Source organism: Anser anser (assembly GCF_964211835.1).
Source record: "Anser anser genome assembly, chromosome: 18".
NCBI lineage: Eukaryota > Metazoa > Chordata > Aves > Anseriformes > Anatidae > Anser > Anser anser.
In genome coordinates this window covers 5,563,340-5,575,390 of record NC_139739.1, presented here as the reverse complement: position 1 = coordinate 5,575,390, position 12,051 = coordinate 5,563,340, and the positions used below count along the sequence as shown (strand labels likewise).

At 41.4% G+C, this 12,051-nt stretch overlaps 1 protein-coding gene across 9 annotated transcripts in view; it reads left to right on the top strand.

Moving 5' to 3' along the window:
* The window catches only part of TMEM132D (transmembrane protein 132D), a 288,591-nt gene that overhangs the window by 37,081 nt on the left and 239,459 nt on the right, over positions 1-12,051 (top strand). For 2 of the 9 annotated variants that reach the window (XM_083803688.1, XM_083803699.1), the window contains exon 1: positions 2,088-2,916. The exons of the other annotated variants lie outside the window; for them this stretch is intronic. In XM_083803688.1, coding sequence (XP_083659814.1) covers positions 2,838-2,916 — 79 coding nt within the window. In that variant the 5' untranslated portion in view covers positions 2,088-2,837. Of the gene's footprint in view, positions 1-2,087; positions 2,917-12,051 lie in introns of those variants that run through there. 9 annotated transcript variants of the gene reach the window in all.

The window sequence follows — 12,051 nt, the reverse complement described above, 5'->3', positions numbered from 1 at the left end:
GCCCCCATGCAGAATGAAACCCAGCAAGTGGCCTAACCTTCTGCTGTCATGTCGCTCAAATGCCCATGAAGCAAAGGGAGGATTCGTGCTGTACAGGGGTTGCCGGGCAAATGCAAGGAAGGAGTATGCTCGCTTCTGGCAGGATGGGAGGCATCAGCATGTTGCTAACTGGGTCAGCCTTGGGAAGGCCTGAGAGCCAGAGCTGGCTCCTGGGGGTAAGGGGGTAGCGGCAGGGGAGGAGGATGTTGACAAAACACCATGTGCCCATTACTGCCTGCTGAACGTAAAATGTCTGCCGAGTGCTTTGGAGAGAGAAGGGTGGTGAAGCATAAAATTTAATAATGGGTTACTGACCTTTTAGAGTGACTTTTAAAAACATTAAGGAAAAATAATAGTTTAAATTAAAAAAGTATATATCATTCACAATGCTAAACTTAGAAATCTGTTCAGTGAGTAGCATCATTCTGGACATGGATAAAGGATTCCTAGTTCCCACATTTTTGCTGGAAATTTAAACAAGAGCTTCCAAATCTGCTGTTTCAATAGCAGCATTGCAAAATGAAAAGGGAAAGAATGTAATCTTACAAATATAGTAGAGCTGGCATTAAAACTGTGCGGTTCTACAACTGCTGCTGCCATTCTATTTGTCTACTCATCACTGAGTGATGGAAGGCAGTAGGACAAAATATCACCAAATGTTGTCCAAAACGACAGAAAGCAAAAGCCATGTACTGGCCATAGAGCCAGAAGCTCTAAAAGTAAGGAGAAAATAGTCTTATTTTTTAATTCCAGGGAAAGCTATTTTTTCTTCTTAAAGAAACGCTGGCAATAACTCCCCCCACGCACATCTGGAGAGAAAGCTATTCCTTCTTTGCATTTTTCATAGAATATATGAAGCTCTTCTTTATCCACCAGAACACAGGTTAACTGTTTATTGTACTGGCCTATGTCACCTGCCTACTGAATGAAGCTGGGCATTGGCTTCCCCAAGTGATGATGGTTTTATCTTGGATAGAGACTATTAATTAATAACAATTCTTCTGAGTTGGACAATACTGTAAGTTTTTGGCGACAACATATCATGTCAATAGCATTTTTTTCTTTCTTCAGAGAGCAGATGTTCTAAGATGGCATACCTGTTTCAGACATAACACCATTTCTAAAGGTTTGTTTCAGTTCAGGACCGGCAAACCTCTCTGGGATTGGTGATACTTCTAAGACTGATGTGATCTAGAATGATTCTGTGCTGTCACACAAAATACTGCTTTTTCTCATTGCATCGTTGATTGTGTATTTCTGAGTGTTGGCAAACAGTGTATGCAGCCTTAGTTCATTTTGACCTGTTTTAAAGCTTCAGCCATGCAGCTGGTAATATAAAAAGAACGTTTTTATCATTCCCAAACATGTGCTCCATGAAGGGAGAAAGTAGTTAGAAGTTCTCAAAGCTACTTTTTTTTTTTTCTTTAGCTAGCGCTGTAGTAGATTACATTTTGCTGCCATTCTATCTGCCAACTGCAATACAAGTCTCATTACTGAGCCTGACCGAAGGTTTGGGCTAGCTGAATGGTTCTGGCACTCACACCCGCTGCAATGGGAAACCTCAGGGCAGCTACCTCCCAGCACTTTCTTTTGAGCACCACTTAGAGCAAATGTAGGCGTTTTCCCCGCAGTTCTTGCAACGTGCATCACACGTTCTGCTCCCAAATCTTCACTGTTTCCCCGTTCTGGCTGCACGTTTCGCTGGGCATCAACATTCGCCTGCCCCAGGGGATGAGGACTCGGCAGAGGGGGATGAGGCGCAGGGGACACACCCGCACCGCGGGCGGCTCCTGCGCGGCTGTGGCCGTGCCCTGGCGGCTCGTCTCCTCCCGGCCCCCCCAGGCCCGCCGGTCCCCCGGTGCTGGGGCTGGGAGCGGGGACACCGGGGGGGGCACCGGAGCCGGGGCCGGGCCCGGCAGCCCCGCTCCGCCCCGCTCCGCCCCGCTCCGCGCCCCGCTGCCCGCGGATTGGGGCTGCCGGGCTGCCCGCTGCGAGGCGGGGCTGGGGCGCTTCTTTAGCTGCTCCTTTCCCTCCTCTTTTCGGGGTTTTCGCGACGCCTCCCGCCTTAAGGCTCTGCCTCGCCGCAAACAGCAACCGCGGCTCGCGGAGGATGGGCCGGGGCCGGCGGAGGCGGGCGGCCGGGGGGGCTGGGGCAGGGGTGCCGGGTCCCGGGCCGGGCTCCAGCCGCGCTGCCCCCGCTGGGGCTCCAGGTCCCCGCTGGCCCCGAGAGCCGTGAGCGCGGCCGTGCCGCTGGCCCCCCGCTGGCGGAAAGTCAACCAAGTCAATGACGAGACTGAGAACTTGAGGGGGGGGAAGAGGAGGAAAAAAAAAAAAAAAGCGAACAGCAACACAACCCTGCCTCCGTGCCTGGATGCTTTGCGGGCTGAGCAGCAGCGCCTAAAGACAAAGTTGGGCGCCCTGGGCGCGCCGGGATGCGGGCACGGGCTGGGTGAGCGCCGAGCCCCCGGCCCCTGCCCAGCGCCTGGCCCCGGGGGGCTGCGGAGGGGGCTGCTCGCCCGCCTCCCGCAGCTGCGGCTCGGGGCTGAGGGTGCGCTCGTACAGCTTTGCTGTTTCTTTCCCGAGAGGAGAGGGTTTTTCTTTCAGCATCGTCTGTTTTGAAGCGAGGAGGGAGGAGAGGGGAGGGCTGAAGCTAAAGAAGTAAGTCCTCTATCCGAAGGAAATGCCTTTTGCGCTCTCAAGATGACCTTTGCTGAAAATGCAGCCTCTTCAGCTGACCGATTTGTATTTTGACTACAAAGTGCGTGAAACTCAGCCCTAACTTCCCCACCAAGCCTAGGATGTGCACTTCTGGGATTAGCAATATGGGGCATCTTTTGTCGCCTCTCCTCTTGAGCCTGGCAGCAGTTTTTTCCAAAGGTAAGGCTCACTCTCCTCTGTCTGTTTCACTGCATCTTGTTGTTTATTTTTACATACACAGCCTCTGTCCCCTCTCTCTGTGATGTCTTGAATGTTGATGCTCACAATTCATGACTGCAAGACTTGGGGGGGAGTCATGTGTTAGTCAAAAGCAAAGGTACCCTGACGGGAAATCCTCAGTGGCAGGATTTATTTATTTATTTATTCTTGTTTGACTGTGGCAGCCTAGCCGTTTAGTGAGACGTTTGTTACCTGCGTAGCATATTTTTGATCCTGTAGTAGATGCTGGTGGTGAGCTGATCTGGGAACTCAACTTTGGATTGCAAAGGGTTTTATTGTCTTGAAATTTGAAATCTTCAGGGTATGGGCTATCAGAGTTAGCTGCTCTGCTGTTCTGTGTAATTTGTCAAATTAAAAATCCTGTATCTCAGACTTGGCAGTGTTTAACTGGACCAGAGAAATGCGTGCTTGCTGAAATGTTTAAAAGCTGTGATAAGAGCCTGAAACAGGTGCCTGGCATTCTGCATGCTGAATAGAGTTTGAGTGTCCTGACAGCAAGTCTTCAGACGCCTCAGTGGTATCTTGCCCTTAAGAGTGCTTACAGCAAGGAGCAGAAAACTAGCATGTGGACAGGACAGTGCACACGTCTGTGCCTATTTAAATGTTCCTTTGAACTTAGTTTTCAATGATGGCCTCAGCCAAAGGTGAATGTATTTTTGCAGTACTTAATTGAGATGAGCATTCCAGTGTAATGTAAGTTAGGACAAGTATACATGTGTACTGCAAAGGCATTGCACGTTAACAGCAGTATCTTGGCAGGAAAACAAGATTAAAGCTTGCATGTTTGCTCTTCCATGAGGAATAATAGCATATGCATTTAATTTATGAGTTTGCAAACATACTGATAGAGTTCTGCTTAGAGACAGATCACTATTTAAAAACTGTATTAATTACTCTTAACACTTTCACACGTCAAGATATCACCACTTTTTTCTAAAGTGAGTTATTTTTACTAATTATTTTCTATCCAATATTGAGTTTACCGCCAGAAGGCAAAGTACACAGCTGTCTCTTTCTGTGGCGGTTCCCTATGTAAAATTCACGTCTCCTTCTTTCCTTAGAACAGGTTGAGAAAGAAAGAAACAAAATTATAAGTCTCCTCAAATGTTACCTAAATGCAGTGCCTACATAAGTACAGTTTTAAAGTTGCAATTGGAAATGCATTAGCAGCAGGGATTGGAAGTCTAAGTCTGTTGAAAAGATTACTTCATTCACATGGCACACCAGTAGCTTTTGATTACCCAGCTAGGCTGCAAAGTATGTATTTTATTATGAGCAATATCAGTACTTTGGATAGGCTAAGAATGCAGTAAGAATCTTAACTTTTTTTTTTTCTTTTTTGCGTGTTTCAGTTTGCAGCCTTAACGCTGCACTAACAGAGGGCTTGACTGAGATTGCAGCTTATTCCAAGGTTGGAGTAGAAGTGGCATTTAAGACCTACAGGGTACAGTGCTTGCTTTATTGCCAGCTCAGCAATTATAACATTCATGTATGATTTTATTTTTAAATGTTACTTCTCCTTTGAAAGATAAACATATGCAGAAAATTAGACAAGGAAAGGAGGTCTCTCAGGTTGAAAAGAATACTATAGAGACTGATCAGTGAGATTTTTCTATGCATTATGAAGTTCCATTAAATCTGATATTTCCCATTAAATCCCACTTTTCCCCAAGATTCCGTTAGAATTACTGGCATTTTCTGTGCTATTTATTTTGCACTTCGGACATTCCACACAGTACTGTGTGGTAGCTGGGACTCTGCTGTTTGGTAATACAGATATCTACCTTTAATGTGATTGTCTGTCCCCATATGAAGTAACAGACTCCAGCTGCGCTACTATGCATTAGTACTTTGAAGAGACCAGAGAGTTCTAGAGATTTACAGTAGGTTTAGATTTACTAGGCAATGCATAAGGTTGATTTCCCCCTCAATCGCTGTAAGAAGATGAAAACAAAACAAAAATATAAATCAGACTCGTTTACTGCTGCAGGGCATGTTTCTTTGATGCCGTTCTGTTACTAATAGAAAAACTCATTTATGATGACAAAGTTTTTCTAAAGAGATACCAAATCTTTTAACCTGCAACAGCAATCAGCTGTCTATTGTGTGTAGGTCTGTGCCTGATTACGCAGAACCATGGCAACGCACCTTCTTCCTGCACAGTTTCCAAATGTTTCAGGTAATAATGCTGAAGACTTGAGAATACTGTTGTGGTTTTGCTTTGCTTTTATCTTATATATGGAGGAAATAGCTCCAGCTTGAGAAGTAAAATGTTGTTTTCTATAGTGAGCTTCGTGTTCTTATTGGAACAATTTGTCACTGATGATATAGTCTATGTATTTAAAATGATGTACAGCCTAAATGTGTGTGTGTATACATGTATGTGTACAGAGAGAGAGATTATAATGCTATATAACTGTAGTTAAGGAGGCAGCTGCATTTTACAGCTTTGTCCTCAACAGGGAGTTTTTTTGACTCAGTCCTAGGGAGCCAGTGCTTGCCGGCAGTCAGCTGGGTGTTTTGCTACTTGGTATCAGCTGTGAAAAAATTCTTTGGAAATCTTCAGCTGAAAAATAGCCAAACCCAGGTGATGTTAACGAAAACACAGACTAATACAACAGGCACAATAACGTGGGCATTTTGTTCCTTGTTTAAGGTGGAAACCTCTCATTAGCTTCTCTGGAGTAGAGTGAAAACTTAATATTTACTTGAACACTAGATTCCATGCTTGGCCTAAGTCTGTATTGAACTGAACATCTCCTGAAAGTAGCTAAACAAATTTAGGATGTATATTGTGAGACTTAAGACTGGGGAGCCTTTTACACTATGGATATTTGCTGTCAAATAAAAACAACAACAAAAGCATGCATAGATGAGAAATTTGAAATGAATTATAAGCTAAGAGAAACAAAACAAGAGAATACTGTAGTGACTTTCTGCCTGTGTTCTGCTGAGCGTTCCACGTTCTCTGTCATCCTGGGCTGAAATCTTCCTGCAAGTCGCTTTCTAATGAGATCTCAGGCCAAGTAGCTGCTGTTTTGATTTTCTTTTTCTCTCAGTTCTTATCAGTATGGAGGCTTGGCAGATGTGTTAGGCAGGATTACCTTGTATAGCCTGAAGAGTGTTCCCCACAGGCTAGAGATGTGGATACTCCATTTGCAGCAATGCCAGTCTCTTGCTATAGGAAAGCTGGGGGAAAAAACCTCCCAGAAACCAAACCCTCAAACATTTAGCTTTGGCTGCATTACAGGAGATAAATATGAGGATATTTGGATTTAATTTGCTACTGTTTCCTTTGAAATTATTCATGTTACAGTATTTTTTGAACCCTCTTTTTATCCATTGAATCTTATAGTATAGAATAGCTTTGTTTCATCATGGACAAACTCTCTTTGGCTTTCTCTATGTAGTTTACTCATTTCCTGATGATACTTACTATCAGAATATGTCATTCTGTCCACAGTAATTGCTGAAATAATGAAGTTATGATTTCAGTGGATTATATCTTTGTGAATTGTAGCTATATAGGAAGTCATATTACCTCATTTTAATTTCACTTGTGCATCCACTGGCAGTGGTGTACAAAGAACAAGACAGCTGAGCTCCCTGGTTGTGTTCCATCTTCCAGAGTGCTGTGGGCCATTTCTGAAGATGTGTGTGTGTAGATCTTTCACTGACATTGAAGTGCACTGTGAACGTAGTATAAATAGAAACATGGAAAATGAAAATCTGAGGAGTGCAACTACCTGTGTTTCAGCACTACTTACTTTGTATCATTACTATGGAATGCTGACCACATAGGAATGGAAAATGGTGTTGTATATGGGATTAAAATTGAAGATTATTCTATTTGATTTAAGATATGTATTCTTTTTTTCCCCTTCCCTCTTGATGGTGACTAGACAGGAGTTCAGAATTGAATTTCAATTCATGTTGACAGATTTTGATGGTGATGATGAGGGACGTGTTTTTTCTCGAAGTAACACTGTTGACCCAGGCACCTGCTGCTCTTGCTGTGCAGTTGATATGTACAGAAAATTCACTGTGTGCCGATTTCAGATGGCCACTGCTTAGATGAACATAAAGTACAGGTACGGTCAGTAAGATTTTTTCTCTTAGGCTTTGTCTATGTGCAGAAATCAAAAAAGTTAGCTTGAAAATTCAAAAGATAAAAGAAATCTTTCTAGCTTAGGGTTCAAGCTGTTCCCATGAAACCAAAGTTTTTGTATATTGTCCCAGCTGCATTAAATTTACTGTTTTTTGAGGCATTATGTGAGGGAAGGGGAAACTGAGTTACACTTTTTTTTTTTTTTGTGCTCATTCTGTTTCTTGCCACAGTGTACTTCTGAGAGAAGCCCAGTTTTGGTTTAATTTCTTTCAGCAAAAATCATAAATTCAGACTAAACTAAAAAATTCTACAGCTAGGCCTATGTTTTTTCAGCTGCAATGCTGGTTTAATGTGATTTGGTTTCTAATATTTCCCTGTAATGCTCTCATTTTTTACTTCTGTCTTTTCTTTTATTATTTCCATGGGACTGGTAGGCTCTGTGACACCAACTAATGTTTTAGGTATTAATAAAAGCAGCTTCATTCAATAAAGATCTCTTTTATTTAATAAAAGAGAGAATCAAAAGATAATCTGACTTTTCATACTGCATTCGCATTAAATCAGCCTCCTGAGGTGGTTGTGGATGCCAAGTCTAGTCTATCACTGGTCCTAGGACCTATCACTGGTCCTAGGATATGTAAACATGACTCCAGACTGATTGATTGCAGAAAAGCTGAAGAGGCAGCTGAGATTCATTGCAGGTTTGGTTTATAAAGTGTTACATTAAATTACTTGATTTTCACCAGTCTTCATAATATTGCCTGCTGCAATATTAATGACAGTTCAAAATGAAGTGGATTTTAAATAGTTCAGAGACATTTAGATAACACTAATTATTATGAGTAGATTGAAGGTACATATTTGAGGATGTTAGGCTACTTCACCCTGCTCTGCAGGGGGAAAATTAACTCTAGAAAGAGGACTGGTTTCTTTATGTCCTTGATTTCTTCTTATATTGAATAGAATTAATTCCAGTGTAAGGTGCTAATCTGATAGTCCCACAGTGCTAATGGATTCAAAGTCCTCATAGTCCAAAGAGCACAACCTTTGTAGCGCCTCTGCAAGGTTCCACTTTCCATTTTGGTAGTGTGATTTAAACTTGACCGAGAGGATGATATAACTGCCAGGTCTGTGATATAAGATATTAGGTCCATCCACAGATCCACAGTGGGTGTGATCCGGAGCCCATTACAGTCAGTATATGGGTTTTCACTGCTTTTAGTGAGCCTTAATTCACAGTGTAGACAGAGTTTTCTGGTGTGGTATTTTTCAGCCTGTGGCCCACACACCGGTGGTGATTCATAGAACATCTGAGCGGTGCTGTGAAGCCAGTGCCAGAAATCTCATGCATGCAAGCTAGAAAAGAACAAAAGGAGGAAATAAAAGTAACAAGAGTGCTTTCAGAGTGCATCCCAGTGCTTTCAGAGTGCATCCCAATTTCTGTTTGGTTGTAAACAAAGACCTTTGTGACAATACTGTGCAAGATGGTCTGGATTTCTTTCAGAAAAAAATTTAGATTGCTCTTGTCCTCAAAAGGTTTGAGGAAAAACCACTGTAGTGAGACTAAATGTAGTAATTTAAAGAATTTCTCTAAACTGTTTGGTACTGCCTCAGTAATTCAGACACAGTAACTGATGGTGTGTTTCTAATCCACTCCAGCACAGGTTCACTTAAATCAACATTGAGCAGTGGTTCAGTGAAGCAAGGTAGGAGTAGTCTGCCCGTCACTCATGGCATCTGCACTGCAGGGTCAATTAACTTCCAAAAAAGCTTCCAATGTCCTCACAAATGTTTGTTTGCTTTTACACCCTCAGACTGGTTTTTTAATTAAGATTTCCAGAAAGATTTTTGGAGGGAGTTTTCTATATTGCACACGATTGCCTCCATGCAAGTTGCTCAGCACAATGCAGGCACTTTTGTTTCTTGTACGGACCACATAGAAATGGTTGGCAGTGAAAGTACCTAGGTGGTTGCCATGTTTCAGAAAATTTATGAGATGTATGGTCTCTCCTACTGTAGTCAGTTCATCTTCTCGTAGGCCCATCTAGATCCATTTTAAAGTTACTTTGATTTGGTTTGTTCAGTCATTTGGATTTTTGATGGTAAATAAAAACTTTAGTGGCAGTGTTGTGTAAGATGATCTAGATAATCAGAAGCTGTTCCAGAAATTTGCTATAGTAATGGTTAGTAACTCTCTTCCAGCCTTAATTGATTTGATATCATTTTATACACATTTGCTTTTCTGCTAATGGTGTCCTTTAATCTAAAAAGCTCTTTTCATTGGTGGAATGCATTGGGCCTCATTAATTTGCAGTTTTGTAGATAGAGCAAGCAAAATAAAACCACATGGAAAAAGGATCGTGTAGGCTGTAAAACATGAGAATGAAGATGGATATTGAATAACATAGATCCTACAAAAAGAGTGAAATAAATTAGTTAGCTACATAGAAAAAAGTAGCAGAGGAAATAATAGGGCCATGCAGAAGAGTGGAAGGATGTCAACACACTTTATTCTTGGTGTATACAATTACATGAGGTAGACTAAGAAGCAGACATTATCAGATGTCCTCTCCAGCTGAACCAGGATGCCTTACAACGTGCCTTTTCGTCTATTTGCTGTCAAGGTAGGCAGTCTGCAGAATGCTGGCTGTGGAGCAAGGCAGCTGTCCAGATACTCATGCAGCTGAGGCTGCATGTCTTGTGTGCTACCAAAGCTTCTGAATCAGTGAGCTTAGTTCCATCTAATGCTAAATGATCTCAGAGCCTTCAGTTTTATTGGCCCGCAGCATCACTTACTTTAAATATGAAGTACACATTTTGTCTTCAATATACTTTATACCAGTGCATTGCACAAGAAGAGAAATCCAAAGTTGGCAGAGATAACCAGCCAATAGAGTGTCTGTCTGAATATGAATCCAATTAATGATATAACAATGGTAACAATTCCACTTAGTCTTCAATGCATGCACTTATCAAAGATCCTGGATTAACAGATAATCGTGTGCTCCAATTTTCTACTAAGCCATGGTGTCTCATTCCATCAATCTTTAAGAAAAGGAAACAGTGGGGATTTGAATGTTATTCACACTTGATTACTCTGTAAACAGCATAGGATGAATACTATTAGAATTTTCACTGCTCTGTCCTGTTTACACTAACTGTCACCATGTCACTTGGTTTTGGATCTCTTAAACTCAGATCATAGGAGTTAGGTACTTTGGGAATTAAGCTCACCTACAGAATTTGGCTCATGTGAAAACATTAGAAAAACTTGGCCTAGCTTCTATAGAAGAGAATAGAAAAGGAACATCTGCAAAAGAAATGTCTGCTAACCTGCCCATGTGTCCACTAGATGTGTGGGCATCCGATTTGTGACCAACTGAACTTTGTCAGCCAGACTCATGACAAGCCCACTTCTCCCAAATGTCTCCAGAGAGTTTCTTTGTCCCCATTCTTAGACATCCTGCTGAAATACTAACGGCTCAGCAATCCTGTAAATTGGGGTGTGAAAAGATGGGAATCCAAGATTTAATGGACACTTTTCAAAATCTTAGTCTTTGTGAGTTGTGGTATTCCTGTCAGTGACAAAGAGCTGTTACATCTTCTGTCATTAACAAAAGCAAGGTATTGTTTTTTAGACGTTGATATGATGCTCTCCATAGATTGTTCCCTTGTTTACTAAGGGTTTATCTGTTAAAGTTCTTTTATTCCATATCCTTGTACATGTTATTGGGCAAAAAATTGCAAAGGGATCATGACTTCAGCTGTGCTCTGCTCTCTCCTTTGTGGTTGACTGTGTCCCCTGCAGCAGTTGTCTGATAAGAGATGATTTCTTGCATACTGAACACTTGTGCACAGTAGGATTCTGTTACATACTTCTGACTCTTTGACACCATCTGCCCACTAAAGTGGTTTTAATGGGTTTCCACTGAGCCAGGCTGTACTACAGCCCTGACAGCATGCTCCCTATTTTTAAAAAATAAAATCTCTTCAGAAAATCTATCCCTGAACATTGGCTTCTCCAACAGAATTGAGGATTACATACTGTTTGATATTCTGGAGGCAGAAATATCTCTATTTGATAGACTTTAAAATAGGAAAATGACTGATAGAATGGTCTTGCGATAGTGATATTTTTTTAATGACCTTATAAAGCATTATTTCTTGTCCCGTTCCCCCCCAACTACCCTCCTCCTTTTTTTTTTTTTTTTTAAAGTCAGGTATTATCATCTGTTTACAGAAATGCAATCATATCACCTTGTTGGAATTCTCTATTTTTCTTTTAATGAAAGCTGGGGAATGTAGTGGTTCACCATGGTGATTCAGGAGTCAGGGTGTTTGCTGGCCAGTTCTCTGCTCTATCTTTTCCTTTTAATCTTTTTTTTTTTTTCTCAGAATGCAAGTTCTTCATAGAAGGACCTGTTTAATGCTGCTTGCATAGCGTTTGCTCCTCTCCTCAGATGAGGCTGTACATTTTATCATGTTACAAGTAGTTAATTACTGGTTAGAGTTAGGCTGTTAGAAATGGGAACACAGCATTCTGATTGCCCTGGTCACTGGACAATATTAAGAATTCAGAGGTCTGTTAGAATAAAGAATAAGAGTACGGTAAGGGAAGAAATGAAGATGAGAAGAAAGCATCTGTGTGAATAAAAAATTTGAAGAGCTTAACTAAATCCTATCCATTGATGTTACAATTAATAAACTATCTAAACCTTTTCAGACAGTGATGATACAGGAAAGTGAGCTCCTTATAAAAAGATGTCATAAAGTTGATTTTATATTTCCTTGTTACCATCCATGTTACTAAACTATTAAAGAAACACACCTGACTTTGAACATCTATATTAATAATGCAACAAATTACTTAAAATGATTTTTTTTTTTTCTGGTAGGTAATGCAGATGTTAGAAATGTTTCATTCTTCCTCTACCCCTTCATGTCTTTGGTGTTTATTTTAAGCTCCT